Raw genomic sequence first — 26805 nt, forward strand, 5'->3', positions numbered from 1 at the left:
CAAAAAATTAGAAAGACACCAAAGCTGTCTCTGTCATGAACTTACCTCTGCAAAAAAAAAATAGGTTGCTGTATTATCTGAAATTCTTAAATAATGTGTCTGTTGCTCCAGAAATTAGGAATTGACTACAGGCATACCTCGTTTTATTGCGCTTTGCAGATATTGCATTTTTTACAAATTGAAGGTTTGTGGCAACCCTGCATTGAGCAAGTCTATCGGCACCATTTTTCCATCGGCGCCATTTTTCCAACAGCATTTGCTCACTTCGTGTCTCTGTGTCACATTTTGGTAATTCTTGCAATATGTCAAACTTTTTCATTATTATTATATTTGTTATGGTGATCTGTGATCTTTGATGTTACTATTGTAATTGTTTTGGGGTACCATGAACCGCACGCATATAAGACGGCGAACTTAATCGATAAATGTTGTTTGTGTTCTGACTGCTCCACTGACTGGCCATTCCCCTGTCTCTCTCCCTCTCCTTGGGCCTCCCTATTCCCTGAAACACAACAATATTGAAATTAGGCCAATTAATAGCCCTACAATGGCCTCTAAGTGTTCAAGTGAAAGGAAGAGTCGCACTTCTCTCACTTTAAATCAAAAGCTAGAAATGATTAAGCTTAGTGAGGAAGGCATGTCGAAAGCCGAGATAGGCCGAAAGCTAGGCCTCTTGTGCCAAACAGTTAGCCAAGTTGTGAATGCAAAGGAAGAGTTCTTGAAGGAAATTAAAAGTGCTACTCCAGTGAACACACGAATGATAAGAAAGCGAAACAGCCTTATTGCTGATATGGAGAAAGTTTTAGTGGTCTGGATAGAAGATCAAACAAGCTACAACATTCCCTTAAGCCAAAGCCTAATCCAGAGCAAGGCCCTAACTCTCTTCAATTCTATGAAGGCTGAGAGAGGTGAGGAAGCTGCAGAAGAAAAGTTTGAAGCTAGCAGAGGTTGGTTCATGAGGTTTAAGGAAAGAAGCCATCTCCATAACAAATAAGTGCAAGGTGAAGCAGCAAGTGCTGATGTAGAAGCTGCAGCAAGTTATCCAGAAGATCTAGCTAAGATAATTGATGAAGGTGGCTGCACTAAACAACAGATTTTCAATGTAGACGAAACAGCCTTATATCGGAAGAAGATGCCATCTAGGACTTTCATAGCTAGAGAGAAGTCGATGCCTGGCTTCAAAGCTTCAAAGGACAGGCTGACTCTCTTGTTAGGGGCTAATGCAGCTGGTGACTTTAAGTTGAAGCCAATGCTCATTTACCATTCCGAAAATCCTAGGGCCCTTAAGAATTATGCTAAATCTACTCTGCCTGTGCTCTATAAATGGAACAACAAAGCCTGGATGACAGCACATCTGTTTACAACATGGTTTACTGAATATTTTAAGCCCACTGTTGAGACCTACCGCTCAGAAAAAAAGATTCCTTTCAAAATATTACTGCTCATTGACAATGCACCTGGTCACCCAAGAGCTCTGATGGAGATGTACAATGAGATTAATGTTGTTTTCATGCCTGCTAACACAAAATCCATTCTGCAGCACATGGATCAAGGAGTAATTTTGACTTTCAAGCCTTATTATTTAAGAAATACATTTCATAAGGCCATAGCTGCCATAGATAGTGATTCCTCTGATGGATCTGGGCAAAGTAAATTGAAAACCTTCTGGAAAGGATTCACCATTGTAGATGCCATTAAGAACATTCGCGATTCATGGGAGGAGGTCAAAATATCAACATTAACAGGAGTTTGGAAGAAGTTGATTCCAACCCTCATGGATGACTTTGAGGGGTTCAAGACTTCAGTGGAGGAAGTAACTGCAGATGTGGTGGAAATAGCAAGAGAACTAGAATTAGAAGTGGGGCCTGAAGATGTGACTGAATTGCTGCAATCTCATGATAAAACTTTAACGGATGAGGAGTTGCTTCTTATGGATGAGCAAAGAAAGTGGTTTCTTGAGATGGAATCTACTCCTGGTGAAGATGCTGTGAACATTGTTGAAATGACAACAAAGGATTTAGAATATTACATAAACTTAGTTGATGAATCAGCGGCAGGGTTTGAGAGGATTGACTCCAATTTTGAAAGAAGTTCTACTGTGGGTAAAATGCTATCAAACAGCATCATAGTTTAATAGTTTCATAGTTTCATAGTTGGTAGGGTCGGAAGGGACCTGAGCAGATCATCTAGTCCAACCCCCTGCCATGGCAGGAAAGAATACTGGTGTCAAATGACCCCAGCAAGATGTTCATCTAACCTCCTCTTAAACACCCCCAGGGTAGGAGCCTGCACCACTTCTCTTGGAAGCTGGTTCCAGACCCTAGCCGCCCTGACTGTGAAGTAGCGCCTCCTGATATCTAGCCTAAATCTACCCTCTGCCAGCTTGTGACCGTTATTCCTGGTCACTCCTGGCGGTGCTCGGGGAAACAGTGACTTCCCCAATGCCTGCTGATCCCCCCCGACTAGTTTATAACAGGCCACAAGATCCCCCCTCAGCCTTCTCTTTTGGAGGCTGAACAGGTTCAGGTCCCGCAGCCTGTCCTCGTAGGGCCTGCCCTGCTGCCCCCTGATCATATGAGTGGCCCTCCTCTGGACCCTCTCCATGCTGTCGACATCCCTCTTGAAGTGCCGCGCCCAGAACTGGATGCAGTACTCCAGCTGCGGCCTGACCAGTGCCACATAGAGGGGGAGGATCACCACCTTGGACCTGCTCGAGATGCATCTGTGGATGCATGACAAGGTGCTGTTGGCCTTCCTGACTGCCTCCCCACACTGCCGGCCCATGTTCATCTTGGAGTCAGTGATGACCCCCAGATCCCTTTCCGCCTCCATGCTGATAAGAGGGGAGTTCCCCAACCTGTAGGTATGGTGCCAGTTGTTCCTCCCGAGGTGCATCACCTTGCACTTGTCTGTGTTGAAACCCATCCTATTCTCGTCCGCCCACCCTTGTAACCTGTCGAGGTCTGATTGTAGCCTGATGAAGATGTTGAACAGCGCGGGCCCGAGGACCGAGCCCTGCGGAACCCCACTGCCCACGTCCTTCCAGGTTGAGAAGGACCCATCTACTACCACCCTCTGGGTGCGGCCCTCCAGCCAGTTGGCAACACTTTTGACTGCGTGGGTGTCTACACCACAGCCCCCCAGTTTCTTAATGAGAACGGGGTGAGAGACAGTGTCAAAAGCCTTCCAGAAGTCCAGGAAGATTATATCCACTGCTACCCCTGCGTCTAATGATCTGGTGCCCTGATCGTAAAAGGCCACCAGGTTGGTCTGACATGACCTGCCACTGATGAACCCATGTTGGTTGACCCTAAGCATGCAGTCTCCTGCTGGCCCCTGCTGGATGTGTGCCAGCATAATTTTCTCGAACAGCTTGCCTAGGATCGAGGTGAGACTAACCGGCCTATAGTCTCCCGGGTCCTGCTTCCTGCCTTTTTTGAAGATGGGGACCACGTTGGCCCTCTTCCAGTCCTCCGGTACCTCACCAGAGCACCACGAGTGCTCATAAAGTTGTGCCAGGGGACTTGCAATGACCTCGGCCAGTTCCTTTAGAACTCTAGGGTGGAGATCATCCGGGCCGGCTGACTTGAATACGTCCAACCCCTCCAGAAGCTCCCTAACTAAATCCTCGCTAACCCTTGACATAGGTGTGCCTCCCCCGGGGCCCGAGGGGGGCCCAGCAGGGAGGTGGCTGTTCTGGTCCCTACTTAGGAAGATGGAGGCAAAGAAATCGTTAAACATGTTAGCTTTGCCATCTGGTGTGACGACCAAGTTACCCATGTTGTCCTGCAAGGGCCCCACATTACCCGGGACCTTCTTTTTACCCCTTATGTATTTAAAAAAAGACTTCTTATTGTCCTTAATCTGGGAAGCTAGTCCCAGTTCCATCTCTGCCTTGGTCTTCCTAACTGCCCCCCTACATCCCTGAGCAACTACAGAATAGTTCTCCCTGGTGATGACCCCTTCTTTCCACTGGATATAAGCCTCTGTTTTAGCAAGGAGACATTTCCGGATGCTTTTGGTGAGCCACGGAGGCTTGTGTGCTCTCCTGCTCCCTTTGATCCTCGTTGGGATTACCTTCCTTTGGGCTTGGAGGATCGTCTCCTTCAGGAGCGACCACTCTCCTTGGACACCTGGCTCCCCTCCCCCCCGGGACCTCAGCACTTCTCCAACTATCCTCCTTAGCTCGTTGAAGTCTGCCCTCCTAAAATCTAGGGCCGCCGCCTTACTGCATGCCTTTCCACCTTGCGCTGGATGGTGAATTCCAGCAGGCGATGATTGCTGTCACCCAGGTGTTCGAGCACTCGCAGCCCCCTCACCAGGTCATCACCTGTGGCCAGCACTAGGTCCAACAAGGCGTCACATGGTACAGAGAAATCTTTTGTGAAAGGAAGAGTCAATCGATGCGGCAAACTTCATTATTGTCTTATTTTAAGAAATTGCCACAGCCACCCCAACCTTCAGCAACCACCACCCTGATCAGTCAGCAGTCATCAACATCGAGGCAAGACCCTCCACCAGCAAAAAGATTATGACTCACTGAAGGCTCAGATGATGGTTAGCATTTTTTAGCAATAAAGTATTTTTTAATTAAGGTATGTACATTGTTTTTTTAGACATAATGCTATTGCACACTTAACAGACTACAGTATAGTGTAAACATAGCTTTTATATGCACTGGGAAACCAAAAATTCGTGTGACTCGCTTTATTGTGATATTTGCTTTACTGCGGTGGTCTGGAACTGAACATGCAATATCTCCGAGGTATGCCTGTACTTGTTAGTGCTATTCCAGTACTGAAATTCCTAAAGTACATACTAATAGTTACCTCTCTGGGGAACTTTATATCCTTTTTCAACTACGTAGTGGCTGACCCTAATATGCCAGTGAATCATACCACAGAAAATTCCTGAGCCTATTGGTTTAGCTAAAGTTTTTGAATATATTAAAGTGCTTGTGAATCCCTTTTGAGGTGGGAGGGGAAGTTATATCTCTATCTTCCTTGACAATTTTCTAGTACAGTTGATCACCAGAGTGGTTTCAGTCTAACTAACTTGCTCATTAACACTTTTCAGGGCCATGACTTCAGTATAAATGGAAGAGGAACCATTTGGCTGTATTGCAGATCCTGCAACACTTTGAGTCATGACAAATACACAGAAAGAAAAGCATTTTACTTGTTTATTTTTTCAGAGAATACATGAATAAAGGGACAATAATAGTAGTAGTTTTTCTACAAGAACATCCAATAATTAATAATGAATCTTTTGGAAAAGTTTGTATTCATTGAGACATTTATGTGTCTTTCATGTGCCATTTTCCATAGCATAAACCAGTTAAATTCTTCCTGAGTACTTTTACAACTTGGGGAGGCATGGTATGCTTACTTGTCCAGAAAGACTCAGAGATTTCTCTTGGGAGGGAGTTGAGATAAAAGTTTGGCTGATGCATGTGGCAATATCCTTATCTACTGTGTGGTGTTTTTTATTGACAGATCTAAAAGCTCCTTACAAGCATGGATGAACTTCATTATTTCCATTTCACAGACAAGGAAAAATGAGGCAAAATGAGCTGGAGTGACTTGTTCAAGACCATTCAAATGATCAGTGACAGAGTTAAGAATAGAGCCTCAAATCCCTTGACTCCCCAGTTCTATGCCCTGTCTGGGAGATGGGCTGTCCCCAAGGAAAGTTGAAAGGATACAATAGAGAGGCACAGGGGAACCTACTTAGATGGAAACATATAGCAAAACAAGGTATGTTCAAGTCACTGGAATTTTTCTAGCCCTACTTGATTTGCGAAAATCTAATCAACAAAAGCACACTTTGCAAATATCAGAGAGCACAACTGCCAGGTCATGTACGCACTGGAAGATAATGTGGAATGTACTGTCTGCCTAATGCAACAACCTCTGAAACACACAATGGACAAACTTCTGTTCCTAAGATCCCATCAAGGGGAGCGCTAAACTGTCAACCAAGTTCACTCAGAAGATCAAACAATAGATGTGGGGAAGCTGATTTTACATTCAGAAATAATCAGAAAAAAATGCAAGAATCCTAAGCAAAACCAAAATAGATTTGTGCCTGGAGAAGTTTTAAAGGGGCACCTTGTGGCTTTTCCACAGATGTGGAAAGATGCAGCAGCATTATGAACAGATGTACTACAAATTTTATAATCCATGGAGGACTTTTTTCAGTTGTGCCTGATGGACTTGCATCTGCACCTGCATCTGCACATAGTACTTTCCAGGGGATAATGTCACTGATTTAAAAAAAGCCATTCAGAGGTCCAGTGTTGTTAATCTAATATTACAGTGGGAAGCACCTGCACAGCATGAGAACACCCTCATAGCTCTGTGTGTGTGTGTGAATATATAGATGTATAGATGAACTGATAGAAATATAGAGCTTGAAAATTTACTCTTGTAAGGGTTTGCTACCCATTAATTTTCAGAGGTGCCTGGAGCACTTACCTCTGGTCCACATATTAATACCTGAAAGTAGTTTTAAGCACTCTTTAGGCAGGTTAAAATTATGCCACCAGAGCCTAGATTTATCTCTGATCTATGCTACCCAGTTTGTATTACACTAAGATGCAGCCACTCTAGGTTACATGTTAGTGTGAACACCCCATCCACCCACTTCTCCCACTGCCCTGGACTGGGTCCAGTGCCACCCCTACCTTCCTTAGCACCTTAGATCCCCACTCATTCCTCCCCTTTGCTTACTTCTGGGTGCTCATGCTGTCTGTCCTGGGGGAGCAGGCAGGGATGGGTTAACTAGCTTGCTTGGCTTCAACTGCCACTGCTGCTCTCTGGGTCAGGCTTAGCTGAGAGAAGAGCAGCAGCCCAGCAGCAGCGGTGACAGGGGTTGGGCAGGCAGGTTGACCCTTCCCAGATTGCTCCCCCAAGACAGATGGCAGCCACAAGTAAGTGGGGTGGGGTGGGGTGGGGTGGGGCAGGGCAGGGAGGAGCTCTGAGGGCAGGGAGGGTTATTGGGGTTATAGCTCTGAGGGGCAGGGAGGGAGCCCAAGGATGGGAGGGAGCGGGGAGCAGGGGCAGGAGGCAAGAGGCAGGAGGAAGCCCAGAATAAGGAGGGATTCTGTCTTTTCTGTCTTTGAGGCCCCTGCTGGCCTGAATGTGTGACTGCTCTAAACTCAAGCTAGCACTAACACCAATCAGCGTCTGAGCAGCAAACAGTGTAACATGTAACAAGGCCCTAAGTTCCACCTGATGTGGATAAACCGTTCTTCTGATGGGGACGAACTGTGATATTGGAGAGAGGCATAAATCCTAATTCCAGAGAAAGTGGTCCTTTTCAGGAGACTCCAGCATATTCCCAGAGGGCGCTGCTCAGTCAGCTCAGAGCCTGGCAGCTGCGCCACAACGCTGTCCAGGACCGCCTGGTGCGGGCCATCCTGGCCGTGGCGGGGGAGATCTCCATGAACCGCACCGTCCCGGGCTGCGAGAGCCAGCTGCGCCCCGACATCGTCGTCACGGACCACGAGGCCAAGAAGATCGTGACGGTGGACGTCACCATCCCCTTCGAGAACCGGCGCCAAGCCTTCACCGAGGCCCGGGCTCGCAAGTGGGAGAAGTACGCCCCGCTGGCCGACACCCTGAGGAGCTGCAGCTACGACGTGACGGTGGACACGCTCATCGTGGGGACGCTCGGAGCCTGGGACCCCAGCAACGAGAGCGTCCTCCGCGCCTGCCGCGTTTCCCGCTGCTACGCCAAGCTGATGCGCTGCCTCATGGTGTCCGACACCATCCGCTGGTCCCGCGACATCTACGTGGAGCACATCACAGGCCACTGCCAGTACATCGACCCCTCCAGACCAGCCGCCACCGGACCGGACCCAGAGGACACCGCCGCCTGAACCGCCCCCCCACCACTTCGCTTCGTGTAGAGAGGACTTCGCCGCCACGGACGACCCCGTCCCACCCGAAGAGGACCCCCGCGATTGGACTCTATGGACTGAGACGCTCACTTGGAGCCACTTCCTTCAACATCGCGGACCACTATAACGGGTACGTGTGTATCTATCTCCTTTCCCTCTCAGCGTCGTGACCCCCCTCTCCCCCTCCCCCTTCCACATCCCCCCACCCCCGGGCTTAGTTGGCTAACATTGTATGGTATGTAACCTAGTCGCGTTCCCCTCCTCTCCCCCATCCCTCGATTGTTAGTCCCTTGCTCGGGCGCTTTGTATTTCCATCTCAACTTTGTCATCTTTTTCCTGGATTCCCCATCCAAAACATCTACTAATAAAAGTCAATCTGCTAACCTTTCTAGTAGGCTGGGTGGATAAATCCTCTCAGCCTTCCCCAAACACCATGTAGTCTGGTTCCTATAACATCTCTATCTGCGTTGCCACCCCCACCTCTCTCCTGGTAGCAAAGGAACAAACATCCTTTGCGGTTTTTTATAGCTGCAAAATTCTGGGTGGGAAAGAGGACAGTTATCTGCTTTTGTTTATCATGCTTGCTTACTATACCTTTCTTTAATTAGCAAGTAAGTTGTGCATAGAGGGGACCACACCTACTTCTACAGCACCATGCCTGATTAGAGCCTGTGGATTTAACTGCAATATAAATAAAAATATTGGGAGAACTTTGTCACATTTAAATCAAGCACCCAGCCCAACATTTGTCATTATGAGATAGTTATACTATCAGAAGCAGAAAACCCTGAGGTTTGATTAAATCATAGGAAATATATCAAGGCTACATGATATGTAAAAAATTATCTTCAATATGTATAAAAGTACAAAGCCTGGGTTTAATAGATAATATACTGTGTAGTGATGTGCAATTTTCTTCCATAACAACCCTTCCACAAGATAATTGTTTTAAAAAGAATAAGCTAGTGGAAATCCAATCAATCTATACCCAGGCAGCTAAATACCCCAAAATCAGCACTGCTTCGGTACTTTAGCTCACCCAGTGGGTTGTAAATTGTTCTGAATAAATTGTTACATTTGTTCACTTCTCAAACTGTGACCAACCACCTGCTTTTCTGTGTTGCTGCAGGAGCTGGTAAAGCACTTCACAGTTCATGTATTTTGAACTGGAGCCCATAAAAATGGTAGAACAAATTTGAAGCTAATTTTGCTGTGGAAGAGGTTGCCAAGAGAGAATCCCAATTAAAGAAAAACACATCTTTACTTTGTCTTCTGCAATAATGTTGGTTAAGGCTTTTCCATTTTTAGCAGATGTAGGCAGAAATGTGCTTTAAAGAAATAAAATAAAGTCTTAAGGTATTTTTGAGAATAACTTGATGTCTTTAGATGGTAATAATAGGGGAGAGCAGCTAGAAGTTATAAATAATATTTTTCCTCTTTGAATTGACGAAAACACATTTAATAATTGTGTAGAATAGTTTCATGGTCATTACACATTGCTTAATATATTATAATAGGATATAGGTAAGAATATGGGCCAAATTCTAACCTAGCATAAAAAAGTGTATTTTCATAGGCTGGACTGAAGCTGGAGTTCCTTTCTCCAGGGTGCATTTGGCCCTGAAGCTATTTTGGCAAGGCAAACCTCTAATTCTCTGCTACATTCCAGTCTTCTTCCCAGGTGAAATTCATCATTTGACCATCATGTTTCTATCTAGTAGACCACAGTAACAAATGCATTAGGTAAACCAACACTGTGGCTGCTGCTCTAATTCATTTAGGAAAAGAAATGTCCAAAAGACAAAGAAGGAAATCTCTGAACCAATAAAAGAACGTGGTAGGTAGGATAGTAAGTACATTAGTTTTATATAAACCATTTCATATTAAGGCTTTTCTGCACACTTTTCATACTGGAAAGTTGATAGTTTTACCCTAAAAATACTGTGCGATTACCAATGCCTGTGTGGTTTATTTGGCTGTCCTTTTCCAGGCACATCAGTCAGCTTCAGTAGGAGGTAGGATTGCAGGACTGGGTCTTAGAAGAAGAAATGAAGGTTTGTAAAGCCTTGTTTTCTTGCATTCCTTAATGATAGTCTTTTCACACACATGCAAACATTTGGGACTAGGGGGTCAGTACATACACCCACAGGAGGCCTCAAATGCCTCTACACAAACGCTTGTAGTATGGGCGACAAGCAGGAGGAACTCGCCCTCCTGCTGGCTGACACCAACCCGGACATAGTGGGGATTACGGAAACGTGGTGGGACGCAACGCATGATTGGGCGGTGAATGTCAAGGGCTATAGGCTGTACAGGAGGGACAGGATAGGAAAGAGAGGTGGGGGTGTGGTGCTCTATATTAAGGAGGAATACACATCCTCGTTAATTAGTAAGGAGTCAGGGGAGGGGCACTCTGAAGTGCTTTGGGTTAGAGTACAAGGCAGTTGAGGGGAAAGGGAATTAACGGTGGGAGTCTACTACAGGCCTCCCAACCAGGGAGAAGAGCTTGACCAGGAATTCTTGGGTCAGCTCAAGAGGTAGTGAAGGCTAAGGTTGTGGTAGTCATGGGGGACCTGAACTTCCCAGACATCTGCTGGGAAGAGTAGTCAGCCGGGTCTGAATGGTCACGTAGGTTCTTGGCCAGAGTGCAGGACCTCCATCTAACCCAGGAGGTGCACAGCCCCACCAGGGGAGACGCCTTGTTGGACCTAGTGCTGGCCACGGGTGATGACCTAGTGAGGGGGCTGCGGGTGCTCGACCACCTGGGTGACAGCGATCATCGCCTGCTGGAATTCACCATCCAGCACAAGGTGGCAAAGGCATGCAGTAAGTCAGCGGCCCTAGATATTAGGAGGGCAGACTTCAATGAGCTAAGGAGGATAGTTGGAGAAGTGCTGAGGTCCCAGAGGGGAGGGGAGCCAGGTGTCCAAGGAGAGTGGTCGCTCCTTAAGGAGACGATTCTCCAAGCCCAAAGGAAGGTAATCCCAACGAGGATCAAAGGGAGCAGGAGGGCGCACAAGCCTCCGTGGCTCACCAAAAGCATCCGGGAATGTCTTCTTGCTAAAAAGGAGGGTTACACCTAATGGAAAGAAGGGGTCATCACCAGGGAGGACTATTCTGTAGTTGCTCAGGGATGTAGGGGGGTAGTTAGGAAGGCCAAGGCAGAGATGGAACTGGGACTAGCTTCCCAGATTAAGGACAATAAGAAGTCCTTTTTTAAATACATAGGGGGTAAAAAGAAGGTCCTGGGTAATGTGGGGCCCTTGCAGGACAAGATGGGAAACTTGGTCATCACACCAGATGGCAAAGCTAACATGTTTAACGATTTCTTTGCCTCCATCTTCCTAAGTAGGGACCAGAACAGCCACCTCCCCACTGGGCCCCATTCGGGCCCTGGGGGAGGCACACCTGGGCCACGGGTTAGCGAGGATTTGGTTAGGGAGCTTCTGGAGGGGTTGGACGTATTCAAGTCAGCCGGTCCGGATGATCTCCACCCTAGAGTTCTAAAGGAACTGGCCGAGGTCATTGCAAGTCCCCTGGCACAACTTTACGAGCACTCATGGTGTTCTGGTGAGGTACCGGAGGACTGGAAGAGGGCCAACGTGGTCCCCATCTTCAAAAAAGGCAGGAAGCAGGACCCGGGAAACTATAGGCTGGTTAGTCTCACCTCAATCCTAGGCAAGCTGTTTGAGAAAATTATGCTGGCACACATCCAGGAGGGGCCAGCAAGAGACTGCATGCTTAGGGGAACCGACATGGGTTCATCAGTGGCAGGTCATGTCAGACCAAACTGGTGGCCTTTTACGATCAGATCACCAGATCATTAGATGCAGGGGTAGCAGTGGATATAGTCTTCCTGGACTTCCGGAAGGCTTTCGACACTGTCTCTCACCCCGTTCTCATTAAGAAACTGGAGGGCTGTGGCGTAGACACCCACAGAGTCAAATGGGTTGTCAACTGGCTGGAGGGCCACACCTAGAGGGTGGTAGTGGATGGGTCCTTCTCAACCTGGAAGGACGTGGGCAGTGGGGTTCCGCAGGGCTCGGTCCTCGGGCCTGCGCTGTTCAACATCTTCATCAGTGATTTGGACAAGGGGGTAAAAAGCACCGTGTTCAAATTTGCTGATGACACCAAGATGTGGGGAGACATGGGCACACTGGAAGGATGCAACAGGCTACAGTCAGACCTCGACAGGTTACAAGGGTGGGCGGACGAGAATAGGATGGGTTTCAACACAGACAAGTGCAAGGTGATACACCTCGGGAGATACAACCGGCACCATACCTACAGGTTGGGGAACTCCCCTATTGTCAGCACAGAGGCGGAAAGGGATCTGGGAGTCATCATTGACTCCAAGATGAACATGGGCCGGCAGTGTGGGGAGGCAGTTAGGAAGGCCAACCGTACCTTGTCATGCATCCACAGATGCATCTCGAGCAGGTCCAAAGAGGTGATCCTCCCCCTCTATGCGGCACTGGTCAGGCCGCAGCTGGAGTATTGCGTCCAGTTCTGGATGCTGCACTTCAAGAGGGATGCAGACAGCACGGAGAAGGTCCAGAGGAGGGCCACTTGCATGATCAGGGGACAGCAGGGCAGGCCCTATGAGGAGAGGCTATGGGACCTGAACCTGTTCAGCTTCCAAAAGAGAAGGCTGAGGGGGAATCTTGTGGCCTGGTATAAACTAGTCAGAGGGGACCAGCAGGCACTGGGGAAGTCCCTGTTCCCCCGAGCACTGCCAGGAGTGACCAGGAAAATGGTCACAAGCTGGCAGAGTGTAGGTTTAGGTTAGACATCAGGAGGCGCTACTTCACTGTCAGGACGGCTAAGGTCTGGAACCAACTTCCAAGAGAAGTGGAGCAGGCTTCTACCCCGGGGGTGTTTAAGAAGAGGTTAGATGCACATCTTGCTGGGGTCGTTTGACCCCTGTACTCTTTCCTGCCTTGGCAGGGGGTCGGACTAGATGATCTGCTCAGGTCCCTTCCGACCCTAGAAACTACGAAACTATTTTTTTGTAGAACACATTGGCGATATTGGCTTCTTTGTGTGTAGTCCTCCCCACTGTCTGCTTCGGAGTCCCATCCTCCCTTCCCTCATCATTTCATCACCAATGTTTATTTCAGCTGTAAATAGCCCTTCTAATTTTGCAAAGTAATGAGAGGTATATAGTTTTTATTCAAGAATTGTACTGTCTTTGCCGCCACATAACACAGCAAGCTATCACTTTGAAAGCTAATTATTAAAAAGTGCTTGAGGAATGTTCAACGTTCCTCTACTGAAGGATTATCTTGAGAGCAGAAGCAAGATCCAGTCACTAAGGTCAATGCGAGTCTTTTGTGTTATCATAAGAGAGCTTTCAGTAAGGCCCTGAACAGAATCAAAAGCACAATTCCATGGTGTAAAACACATGGCTCATCCAGAATGCTGCATAGTAGGTGCTATACCATTGCAGGACTGGAAGGGAAGTTAAGGGTTATGTAGGCCAATCCTCCAGTCCTCCTGTAACTAAAATATCCCTGACAGATATCTATCTGCCTTTTTACCAAGAATTTCCAAAGAGGAAAGTTTCCCTTGGCAATTTTCTCCCTTATTTAGGTGCTCTGAGATTTTAAGACGTTTTTCCTTAAGTGTAATCAAAATCTTCTTTCCTGTAGTTTAAACCCATTGCTTTTTGGTCTATCCTTCTCCCTTATCTCCTCAGGGAGAACAATTGTTTTTGCTTTCTTTTTATGAAAACTATTGCCATATCACCCCTTGAACTTTTTTCCTCTGTGCATTTCCTCTGATGACATACTTTTCAGCCCCTCTGCTCATTTCTGTTGCCTTTCTGCAAATACTCTCCAGTTTGTCCACACCCTTTATAAACTGTCCGACCAAAGATAAGTCATCCCTCTGGCAGTCAGTCATTGGCTGCTGTGCTGACAGAAAGCTTACTCTGTCCCAAACGTAACCTTGGAATGAACATGGCCAACAGTGGTAAACTGTCTGCACAACCAGTCTGTGGAGGAGCTTGTGGATTACTCTGATCCCAGCACCTGGCCTTGAGGTTTTTATGATCTGCAGACTTGGTGAGTATACTCTTCATGCTTTGTTCTATGTTGAACCTCATCCAGTCTTGTAGGACTTCATTTGTCTTCTGTGAGTTCCTAAGGATAATTGCCTATGGTTTCTTCAACATCTATGGTTGTATTTCATTAGGACCTACTGGCTTGAATTAGTTCAAAATACCCAAATATTCTTCAACATCCTGTTTTCTGCATCCCTTCTCCATTTTTGTTTACTTCAGCCTTTTCTGCATGCTCTGTCCCTAGGTTGCCTCCCCCATTCAGTAAGGGACCCACACTTTCCCTGACCCTCCTCTTGCTACCAACATATTTGTAGAAAGTCTTGTTACCCTTCATGTCCCTTGCTAGCTGCAACTCCAATTGTGCTCTGGCCTTCCTGACTTCATCCCTGCATGCCGAAGCCATGCTCTTATACATCTTTAGTGACAATTCTGACTTCTATTTCTTGAAGTCTCTCTGCCCCTGTCTCTGCCTGTGTCTTTGTCTCTGTCTCTCTCTCCCTTTGTTTATTTTCATGCTTTGAAAAAGCTCCTTGTGAAAATACATTGGTTTCTTATAATTTATACTTTTTTCCCCTGATACACAAGAATGGATGTTGGTTGTACATTTGATATTATATATTTTAGGAATAACCAGTTCTCCTGCCCTCCTTTTTCCTTTTAATCTATCTATCCTTAGGGCCTTTTCAAAATGCTCTTTGGTAAACCTAACCCTGTTCATAGAAATATGCATGCAGTATTCAACATGAATGATTTTTTTTCTTAATTTTTATTTTTAAGGGGAAAAATGGAACTTGGTAATCATGCATAAAAGAGAACAACTGAGAGCTTAACTTTCATAAAAAAAATACTAAAAATGTTTTTATGTAATATATAAGGATATTCAACTAGAAACATTTCAAATTTATTTCTTTTGAATTTTTTCTTTGTTATGCATGCAATCCAAGTGTTGTTGCAGTCGAATACCTTGTACCCAGAAAATGAAGCTGACTAAAAGCCAAAGTCCAATTTTGCAGTCTGCTTCCATTGTCTGAGCTGAATGAAATGTAGACTGTAAAACACAACAAAAATAGCATTTGTGAAAAGTAAATTTAGATGAGAAAGTACTTCTGCTTTCTTTTAAAATGATTTTTAATCTTTTGGCATTCATTTAAATCTATCTGGAAGGCTATCTCCATAATTACTTCCACTAAATGTCATTTCTTCACCAAAGAGTTATTACTGAGATTGGTCAGTACGAGTCAGTTAAATGACATTCTCTCATTTTTTCACACACCCTCCTGGCCATAGTTAGCCATTTTAAAATTGTTGATCGGGATGCAGAAACAGTAAAAATTCATTTTATTGAAGACAAGGCATGAAATAAACTATAGAAAAATGAAATAATTAGTTTTAATTGGAGAATTTAGGACATGATTGCAGTTGAATATCAAGTGCCTTGTATTGATTGAAGAAAGCACTTTGCTTTGCTTTCTCTCAGACACACAATAACACCCATGAAAGTTTTTTTTTAATTTTCTAAGTTTTTCCATGCATCTCATCTAAACAAAAAATAATTTAAAAAATGTGTCCAGTTTTACACAGTTGAATATTGAAAACAGACTATTAAACTAGTAAATTTTGGTGATATGAGCAAAGTAACTATCCCTGCTCTCTCATTATATTTAATAATCTCTTTCTATCAAGTTATGTAGGGGATACTGCATCTCCAGTATGGCTCTCATGTGACTGATTCTTTGGTAACAATATACATAAAGCACAAGAGAGAACAGAATCCATGCCCTCGCCAACAGCAAAATATCTATGTATCCATTCATGGCCAATGCATTTAACCAAATGATGTAGAAAAAACAAACTGACTTGCCTGGGCAAAGAACAAGGACTGAAAAGAAGATTTTCAGAATCAAAGATCCACTTCTACACTAGCTGAAGCCAGAAGCAACACTTCTATTTATCTAAATGGATGCAAGACCCTAAGAAGAATAGAACCTACATTGAGCTCACTGAGTCTCCTACTAGAAGATATAGGAGACAAATTATGTGGACCATCCTTTAAGCTTGGACAAAAACCTGTTCTGTATTTTAACTTTGTGTGATCTGTTGTATTCTAGCCCAGGTGTTATGGATCCTCAACAAAACATGTCCTATATATGGTCTATCCCTCTGGACCCTTTCCTTTTTAAAAAAAAAAATCCTTATTTTCATGATATGTCCCTCTTTTGTGAGGTTCCTGACTCATTGTTCTCCACAAAATGAAAAATGCTCTTGCCCCACTTTCCTACACTTACACAGTTCAATCAAACTCTCCTCATCTTTAGTCAATAGCCTTGTTTCCCATTAATTTAATTCTCAACCTCCAATTGTCTAATGCTACTTTCCCTTCTCTCTACTGCCACCCACTCCTTCCACTTTTGGCATAAGCAGCCCAGCCTCTTCCTTGCTTTTGCCATCTGGAACACACTTCTTGTGCTGTTACTCTTTGTCAATTTGACTTTCCATCTCACTTCACATATCAACTAAAAAAAAAAATCCTTTTATCCCTTGTCAATGCTTCAAATTCGTGTCCCCTTTGGCTTCTGTTTCCTTCACAATAAAAGTGTATATTGCTTGCACTTTTAGAACTGCATTAAAATATTTTGGTAGTGTTGAAGTGATGTTTTTACTGACATTTGGTGCACTGCATGAAATATTCCACATTCTGGATGTAACAGGGAATGTCTACATGAGATGTTTACTGCGGCGTTTCCTAATTATCTCTACAGTAAATGTATTAGCATCTACATGTGCAGCCCTATTAGGCTGCAGAAAATTAATAAATGCCACAGCAAGATGGTACTTGTGAATCCAGTAAATACAAGTACTATCCAGCTGAGGAGTTTTTTATCCCGTACCACTGCACACATAGACGCTGGCACAGCTGCCTGGGGCCTCAGGGTGGTTCAGTGCAGGGGCTACCTGTTGGCTGGCCTCATACTGAAGCACCTTCATGCCTCAGCCAGCCCCTCCACAGCATGTCGAGTCAGGTTGAAGATAGCCCTGGGCTGGCAGGCTGACCCTCTGGGCCTTCTGCCAGTCGGGGCTGCTCCAACCCAGCTGACCATGACCTGTGTATGTTCCCAGGTGCGTATTCCAACAGTGCACACGGCAGCAATAAACTCTGGTGTGATGTGTGCCAGAGCTTATTGATGCGTGTTAATAACACATGTAGATATGCCCACAGGGAGCCAGAGGGCTCCTGTTACTTCAAGAGGAAGCAGTAGTAGGCTGAGCTGGCTCTGGGAGGGCTGGCAGCTATGAAGCAGGCATACTGCTAGTGAGCTAGCTGCCAGCAAACTTGTAACCACACAGCTACAGGCTCACCCTAGGGCAGTAACTCTCTTAGGCAATAGTGGCAAAGCAGTAAGCCACACCAGGGCAGACATCAAGGCAGTGAAGAAGCACAGAACCACAGTTGGGGAAGGCAGATTGATTATCAGGCTCAGAAATGGAAACCCCTGTGCATGGCTGAGGTGCCATGTGACTGAAAGGGCAGGGCTTAGACAGTGGTGACACATAGGGAGTACATGGGGGTGCACATATATCCCCTGACAGCCAGTGTTCCTGGGCAGAGAGGGCAGGCGAGAGCACTGGTGCCCCCTCTGAGAGCACCGGCCGGGGAGTGGGAGCGCCAGGAGAAGTGTCCCCTGTAGCTGGTCATGCTCACCCGGAAGTGCCAGCTGCTGCCACTTACAGATTGGTGGTATTGACTGCGGGGGTATTTCTCCTCCCTAGTCTGCAGGATTGGCCTCAGGGGGGGACCCCCCAGTCACTAACTCTCCGCTGGGGGGAAAGTGACACCCCTGACTCAGGAGGCACCAGTTGCCCATGGCTTAGGAGACACATAAGGGCAGTTTCTGAGGACAGGCAGTAAGTCTGGCCTTGCAGGCAGCAGTGAGAGAAGATCCTGAGCAGGGTGCCTGCAGGAGAGTAACTGGCTGATACCTCAGCTGCTCTAAGAGCTGCAAGTAAGAAGCTTATAGTTTGCCAGGAAGTATGACCCAGGATGGGGGGCGAGTTTTGTTATATAGCCAGTGAGCTGGTGTTTATGTTTGGATCCAGTGGGTGCATCTACTCATTCATTAATACACACTAGTTACTGCACATTTAGTTTAGTACTTCCTTAATGAAGTACTACCTAAATGCACAGTCACTACAGTTAGTACACAGTAGTGCTGGTGCACAGTTTTTTAGTGATGCTTACTGCACAGTAGCCTAATACTACTGCACAGTAACATAGTAGTACAGTTTTTGCTTGACAGTTTCACAGTTAGTAGGGTCGGAAGGGACCTGAGCAGATCATCAAGTCCGAACCCCTGCCATGACAGGAAAGAGTCAAATGACCCCAGCAAGGTGATTGTCTAGCCTTGTCTTAAAGACCCCCAGCGTAGGAGCCAGCACCACTTCGCTTGGAAGTTGGGTCCAGATCCTAGCTGTCCTGACAGTGAAGTAGTGCCTCCTGATGTCTAATCTGAATTTACCCGCTGCCAGCTTGTGACTCTTATTTCTAGGTACTCTGGTAGTGCTCGGGGGGAACAGGGACTCCCCCAATGCCTGCTGGTCCCCTCTGACTAGTTTGTAACAGGTCACTAGATCCCCCCCTCAGTCTTCTCTTGTGGAGGCTGAATAGGATCAGGTCCTGTAGCCTCTCTTTGTAGCGCCTGCCCTGCTGCCCCCTGATCATGTGAGCGGCCCTCCTCTGGACCCTCTCCATGTTGTCCATGTCCCTCTTGAAGTGTGGCACCCAGAACTGGACGCAGTACTCCAGCTGCAGCCTGACCAGTGTTGCATAGAGGGGGAGGATCACCTCCCTGGACCTGCTTGAGATGAATCTGTGGATGCATGACAAGGTGCAGTTGGCCTTCCTGACTGCCTCCCCACACTGCCAGCCCATGTTCATCTTCACATCGACGATGACTTCAAGATCCTTTTCTGCCTCTGCACTGATGAGAAGGGAGTTCCTCAGCCTGTAGGTATGGTGCTGGTTCTTCCTCCCCAGGTGCATCACCTTGCACTTGTCAGTTTTGAATCCCATCCTATTCTCATCTGCCCACCCCCGTAACCTGTCTAGGTCTGATTGTAGCCTATTCCTTCCTTCTAACGTGCCCACATCCCCCCACATCTTAGTGTCATCAGCAAATTTGAACAAGGTGTTTTTTACCCCCTTGTCCAAGTCGCTGATGAAGATGTTGAACAGTGCGCAACCCCACTGCCCACATCCCTCCAGGTCGAAAATGACCCATCCACTACCGCTCTCTGGGTGCGGCCCTCCAGCCAGTTGGCGACCCATTTGACTGTATAGGTGTCAATACCACAGTCCCCCAGTTTCTTAATGAGAATGAGGTGAGAGACAGTGTCGAAGGCCTTCCAAAAGTCCAGAAAGATTATGTCCACTGCTACCCCTGCATCTAAGGATTTGGTGACCTGGTCATAGAAGGCCACCAGGTTGGTCTGACAGGACCTGCCTCTAATGAACCCGTGTTGGTTGCCCCTAAGCATAATCTCCCCTGCTGGCCCCTCATGGACATGTGCCAGAATAAGTCTCTCAAAAAGCTTACCCAGGATTGAGCTAAGACTAACTGGCCTATAGTTCCCCTGGTCCTGCTTCCTCCCTTTTTCAAAGATGGGAACCACATTGGCCCTCTCCCAGTCCTCTGGCACCACACCAGAGCACCATGAGTGCTCGTAAAGCTGTGCCAGGGATCCTGCAATGACCTCAGGTAATTCCCTCAGCACTCTGGGGTGGAGATCGTCCGGACCAGCTGATTTAAATACATCCAGTCCCCCCCAGAATTTCCCTGACTAGATCCCCACTGACCCTTGGCCTAGGTGGCCCTCCCCTGGGGCTTGAGGGGGGCCCAGTGGGGGCACTGATCTGGTCCCTGCTCAGGAAAATGGAGGCAAAGAAGTCATTATATGGTTAGCTTTGTCGTCTGGTGTGACGATCAAATTTTCTAGTGTGTCTTGCAGGGCCCCACGTTACCCAGTACCTTCTTTTTGCCCTCTATGTCTTTAAAAAAGGACTTTTTGTTCAAGTTTTTCTATATATCTGGAAAACTCTTAATAAACTCTGAATAATCCCTTTTAACCTTTTTAATGAACATTTAAATGAGAGAAAAACATATAGCGTTAAATTTTGCCCTATTACACTGGAGACATAGGTATAAAAGAGAACAGAAATTGTTCTATTATGTAGAAATTATTGGCAGCATTGAGGTGCATAGCAGATTCTTACAGCCTTGCCATTAGTAATTATAAAACTTATTACATACATCATTTTAAGTTAGTTTTTGTTCATCAAATAAGAGGTTTTATAATAATCTATAAAATGGCTTGTATAAACTACGGTTAAAAGAACTAATAAGATTTACACATCAAGAGTGATTTTAGATAATATGGTGCAAACCAAGGCATAGACACTTTAAACATGAAAGTTAATTTCCCTTTGTTCACCCATGAGAGTTTGTTTTGCCTTTTTTAAAAATATTTTTAGATTAAAATTCAAATGGTCCATGGAGTGACACTAGAGTTGGCTCCATGTTCAGCTCATCCCTCAGATACACACGTATAATCAATCAGCTCCAAACCCAGTGTCCGTCTAAACTCCTGAGCTCTGTAAATTTGTCATATAGCTTTAATGTTACTTAACTGCTCAGTAAACAGAAACAAGGAGAAGACTGTTACCACCTAAATTTACAGGGATGTTATGTAAATGAAAATGAACTTGGCTCATTAGGTTTTCTGCCTGCATTTTAAGTCTGAAGGTACAATGAATTCTGCTGAATGTAAGATGTAATTACTTGTGGTCAGTTTTAGTGTTTTTGCTCTCCTTGAATAGTCTCTTACTCAATTAGAAGCCCTATAGGAATCAGTGAGATTGCTTCTGGATTATGAACAAAATCTAAAACAGAACTTGGGCACCTAAAGTCTGTCTGATTCCTGTTATAGACACCCAAGTTCATTCTCCTCCCTACCACTACTCAAGAGTCAGCCTATGACCAGAGGTGCCTGAAGTTACTGGGCGCTAGGGCTGCAGTAAACAGCACCATTTCACTTCATCATCTGTTTTGACATTTTGATGGAACAGTTTCGTTTTGAGTTTAGTTTTGTTTTGAAATCACTGTTTCGTTTTGTTTCATTGAAACAGTTTTGCTGTTTCAACGCTGTTTTGAGTTTTGCCCAGACCCCCAGAGGAGTCTGGCAGAGCCCTCCTGGGGGTGCAGGCAGGAGGCTGTCACTGCTGCTGGGAGCTGAGTCCAGTGGAGGGAGGTGGAATGCAGCCCCAGTGCTGTGCTCCACTTCCCCCCACTGGGCTCAGTTCCATGGGGCTGGGAGCCACTGGGTGCTGAGCCTGGTGGAGAGAGGTGCAGTGCAGTCAGTGGTGTGTGCACAGCAGCAGCACACACCACTGGCACTGCATGCCACCCCCCTCCACTGGGCTCAGCACCTAGCGGCTTGCTGCCTGGTGGAGGGAGGTAGTGTACAGAGCTGGTGCTGTGCACTACCCCTCTCCACCGGGCTTAGCACCTAGTGGCTTGCTTTCTGGTGGAGAGAGGTGGCCTATAGTACTAGGGACACACTCCAGCCCCCTCCACTGGTTTCAGTGTCCAGTGGCTTGCTGTCCAGTGGGGGGAGGCAGTGACATTTCAAAATTTCTCCCTACTGGGCACCTTCCTATTTGGCTTCATAGGCAGATGACCTACCTACACCAGACTATAGGCTGAATTGGGTCGCTTCCTTACCTCCTACTAAAGCTGTCTAGAATGTAGTATTCGTGGACCAAGGTGAGCCAGCAAAAAGTGCTGGGCAGTCATTCATCCGGAAATGGGTAGTCCTGGGTTCTGGTTGCTGGTTTCAGGGATATTTCTTTTGTTATCCAATGGCCATTTAATGACAAATGCATAAACAGTTCTGGAACAGGACTTCCCCTAATCACTAAGTCATACAACGATGCTGGTTTTGGCTTGCTATCCTCCTGGCTCTAGGAATCTTGCATTTCTTTCTACACAGTGGCATAGGCTTAATAGGAGAAGGAAAGGGAGCCTCAAGCTGTTAAGCCTTTCATATAGTTGGGTAGTTAGTAGGGCTGTGAAAAAGGTTTGGTAGCTGATTCAGTTTGGAGGAGATTTGACCCAATTCAGGGACTGAATCTCCAAATCCAAATCAAATCAGGAGACCAAGTAAAAGCTCTGAATTGATTTGAAGCATCTGAATCAATTTGGAAAAGGTTTGGAAAAGATTTGACTGATTCGGAGATTTGGCAATAGACTAATCATGCAGCTGACAGCTGCCTCCAGCTGGTAAGCCTGTTGGGGTTGGGGGAGACAGGGCAGAGGGAGTGATTGGGGCTGGGGCTGGGGCTCGGGCTGAGACAAGCTGCCTAGCTGGGGCAGTGGGGGGCATGTTACTCAGGGAGGGGTGAGGGGGGTTTTTGTATGGGATGTGGGCGCAGCAGCACTGGGAGTGGGGGCTATGTCCTGCTGCTGCCTGGAGCGAGCTGTGCATGCCCTCCACACCAGCTGGGCAAGTGGCAGAAGGGCATTGCCCCCGAAACTGCCCCCACCAGGGCAGAGGCAGACACAGCCAGAGCAGCTGTGGGAGAAGCCCCCGTGGTTACCCTGCCTGGCCCCATTCCCCCACCTGGCCCCAGCCTCCTGGCACTTAAAAAAAAAAAAAAAAAAAGCAAGAAAAAGAAGTCCCATACTCACCGACTGCAGCAGCAGCAATTAGGGGCCTCTGGGTGCAGAGCCCCCCATCAGCAGCAGGGATTGCTCCTCCCACCTGGACCCACATGGCAGATTCCCCTTGGCACAGGTACAGCATGGTTTGGCAGGGTGCCGTGTGCTGTCTGGGGGCTGGGGCAGCTCCATCTGTCAGTAGGAGCTTGGTAGCACTCAATCTCAGCAGCCCAGCTCCCAGACAATGTGCAGTGCCTTGCCAAGCTGCTCTGCATCTGCACCATGGAGCAGATGCTGTGTGGGTGCTAGGTGGGGAGGGCAATCTCTGCTGTCCTCTCCTGCCCTACACTCTGTGTGTGTGTGTGTTTGGGAGAGCTCTACCATGAATGCCCAGAAGTCCCAATTGCCGCTCTAGCAGTCAGTGAGTGTGAGGCTTTTTTTTATAATTACAGTGCTGGGATTAGGTTGGGGCTAGGTGGAGGATGGGGCTGAGCAGGGCAGCCATGGGGGCTTCTCCCACGGCTTCCCCCACCCATAGAGAGGCAGGCACAGCTGGAGGAGCTGCATTAGAACCTGCAGCTGCCCAGCTGTGCCTGCCTCTTCCCGGCTGATCCAAATCTCTGACTCTCTCTGAATCGGCACCAAATCTTCTGAAGCTGATTCAGCCAAATTGATTCAGGACAGTGATCCGAATCTCTGAATCAAATCACTATCATCCGAATTGGCCAAATCCAGATTGAATACTTCCTTATTTGCACAGGCCTAGTAGTTAGGATCTCTCCAGGGAAGTGGGAAATATGGATTTGAATACCCTAGGTCAATGAAAAGTATTTCTCCCATCTTTCCCACTTCCTGAGTGGTTGCTCTCAGCAATTGACTATTTTATAAAGGTGAGCACTAGCCCTGGTGATTGAAAAGAAAAGAGTGAGCTTATCTGAAAGAACAGTGGCAAGTAGCTACATTTAGAATGGGATTCCGGACTCCATATTCCAGCTAGAGAGAGAGGTATGCCCATGCCCCAGGCATCTAGAGTGGGGAGGGATGGCAAACATGCACAGGGAGATGCAGGTTTTTGTAAAGAGAGGCATGTGAGCAGCAAGCAGCATAGCAGGAATGGTTGCAAACTCTCTGCTCCTGGTGTCCACACCCTCTGCAGGGCTCCTGCTGCTGCCATTACTGCTCCCCCCATAGCTTGGCTGGAATACAACAGGAGTAGCTTTGGGGCTCCCCCTACCTTGAGTTAGCTGGGGACAGTGTAAGCAGGGGGTGGGAGGGGAGGCAATGTGCTGCTCAGCACAGAAAGGAAGTCTGGGGGTGGAATTCTAACTTGCTTTAGAAACTGAAAAAGTCTCTGGCTGCTGCTTCTGCAGTATGATTCAAAAGGGGGCTGTAACCACCATTGTTGCCCCTCTGCATTCATCCCTGAAGATGCATGTCTGGGCTTAATGTTTTACTGTTGGTCAACTTTGCATGTTCCATGCTCATCATGTGAATTTTCTTAAGTACCTTTCTGCACTGGACAGGAAGCATAGGCAGACTCTGGGTTTAGATTCTATGGAGCTAATTGCTTACAAGTCAGATGCCACACTTAGCTTGTGGCACTGAAGTCCTTTATTGGATCCAGGCCTAAGATATTACTCAAGATAAGACTCTAAGCCTGTATAATTTTTTAATATCTGTAGGCCATCTTCTGCCCTCAGGTACTTGTATTTTCTGTTATTCAGTAGGAATTGCTCATACTTTGTCCTTTTACTATGTTGTCTATGTCTTTATGATGATGTTTTGAATATATGTGAAGAAATGTATTAATTAAATTTTTAAGTTACTGGATGCTGTGTCTGACTATCAGCAATTTAAACTGAGTGTGAATAATTAGGGCCACTGGTCTGCTAACAGTCAGCACAGGCATTATAGTTTCTGATTTTGAAAATTAAGAGGTTTAAGAGCAGCTCAAGATTAGTATTTAAATTCTCTTGGTATTCTCATTAGCTTCTTGGAGAATCCAACAGGGAGTTTTTTTCAAATGCTGTTGCAGTGCTAGAGATTGATTCCCTGTCAAATTCACGGATTGCACAATGTCAGTATGGAAGAGATTTCTCCCAAAGGATGGCATTTGTTGTTGCGAACTTGGAGTTTGTTCAACTTAGTTAAAGAAGGAACAGAGACTGGGATAACTTCTGAGTAACTTTTCTGAGAAAAAAAAAACTTTCTTTAATAGTGTGCTGACCTTTCACCTTCTGGGTATGGTACAATTTCTTACTGATGTCCAGATTTTGACACCATTACTCCCTCTGATTAGTAACGTATTATTCCATGACTACTGCCGTGTATTCAGTGGGGTGACTTAACACATAAGTCAACCTGTATTCAACCTAAGCAAAGGTGTTGGAATCTGGTCCACAGGGTCTGATTTTATCTATTTATTTATTTGTTTATTCCCCACTTATTTTATATAGACTTATGTCCTGAATAGCCTCTCTTGTGGGTGTTGTGTATGTAGTCTTTTGGAAGCAATGAGCCTCTTGCTCTTGAATCAATGCATTCTGCCAAGGAACAGTATTTGGAGTGAGCTGTTTTGATGAACTTTTCTGTGCTTTGCAGCAAATGCAGGGTTTCTTGAACAATGCAATTACTGTAGCTGTATTGTATTAATTTATTATTATTATTATTCATATTATTAAGTAGTAAAATTAATTTGGAATTCATTGAACTCACTTGAACACTATAGTTTTGTAAGTTCTATTTGTGGTCCCATTCCAATATGGCAGAGACTGTGACAAGGAGTAGAATTAAAATCACACTATGATAAAGAGCAGTACAGTAAATAAATTTAATTACAAGTCTTCTTTTATTCCCCCTACCCATTTCTAATGCAAAAGCATTAGTGGAAGAGTTCATGACCTCAAAATAATTTCAAAAGAAAAAAAGCACAGTGATGAGTTTAGTAACTTTAGTTTTATAAAATGATTTTCCATTTTATCTTAAAATACTACCACTTTCAATAGTCTACTGTCACACCACTGTGCACATAATATTCAATGCCCAGTTTCAGTCAAGTCTTGTGGTTTGGGCCTGTGTGCAAGGACTCCAGGGCCTTCTCCAAAATAGTAAATCCTACTACACAGTATAATATGTTATTATAATGCAATTACAGAATAGTAAACACTACCATAATGATACTGGTAAATAACATGTTATTAGAAAGAAGACAGATACAGTACACAAAACCAACAAAATGCAAGTGAGCACAGATAGGCTGTAAAGCTTATTTATAGTTGTTTATTTTTAACCTTATTTTTATTTGTTGTTAGTTGATTAATCAAACTTTCACAAAAGTGATGGCCCTGAGTATTTCTCTCTACAAAAGGTGTTTTATTTTGTAAATGCATACTCAATTCCTACAGTTCGTTCAGGACTGGGAGCCTGATCCTGTGGCATTGGACACAAAGAGTGTCAGCTGGAATGAGATCAAGATCTGAAACTGATACCATGCTAATGAAATGGTCTTTTAAGGTCTATGAACTTGAGCCTAGTGTTCATGGAGTCTGGGGTTACATTTTATTCTTATGTTGAAATCAGGCAACATCTGTATGTTCTAATGGTTTTGACATGAAACCAGGGGAGACAGGGGGGTCTCAACTGACTTTCACATTGATTGAAATAGGAAGAAATGTTTGCACAACCCCCTGGGGAGGAAAATATGGCAGCTTCCTAGTCTGCTTCCCTTCGGACACTTCAGAAGGCAGCTGGCTGGCTTGTGTCCTCTATCCTGATAGTCTGGTTTGGGGAACCCTCTCTTTTCTCACTCAGATACTTTGGTATTTATGGGTTGTCAGCCCTTTGGTTATGCAGCACAAGGTATAGAATATATCCATGCACACCACTTTTTGTTGCATTGTCTACTCCTAGACTCTTGTGAACAACTCCAGCATGCATTGGGCACACGCTTTCCTGTTAGTGAAGTCTGATATCTTTCTCTGATATGGTAGATTACCTAAATGGAGAAAATTAGTTAGATCTCATATATCTGGACTTCAGTAAAGGATGTGCTATGGTGCCACATGGACATTATTAATGAAGTTGAGAAGGAAGGAATTACTAGAAGAATTGTAAAGAGAGAAATTGGA

General features: G+C 45.7%; 1 protein-coding gene across 5 annotated transcripts in view; it reads left to right on the top strand.

Moving 5' to 3' along the window:
- Positions 1-8302, top strand: part of LOC149867608 (uncharacterized) — an 87843-nt gene extending 79541 nt beyond the window's left edge. For all 5 annotated transcript variants that reach the window (XM_090041258.1, XM_090041260.1, XM_090041257.1 and 2 more), the window contains 2 exons: positions 5496-6931; positions 7125-8302. In XM_090041258.1, the coding sequence (XP_089897384.1) occupies positions 7445-7882 (438 nt within the window). In that variant the 5' untranslated portion in view covers positions 5496-6931; positions 7125-7444 and the 3' untranslated portion in view covers positions 7883-8302. The remainder of the gene's footprint in view (positions 1-5495; positions 6932-7124) is intronic.
- The last annotated feature ends 18503 nt before the right edge of the window (positions 8303-26805 follow it).

This window comes from Crocodylus siamensis, chromosome 4, assembly GCF_052110815.1.
Source record: "Crocodylus siamensis isolate JL-2025a chromosome 4, ASM5211081v1, whole genome shotgun sequence".
NCBI lineage: Eukaryota > Metazoa > Chordata > Crocodylia > Crocodylidae > Crocodylus > Crocodylus siamensis.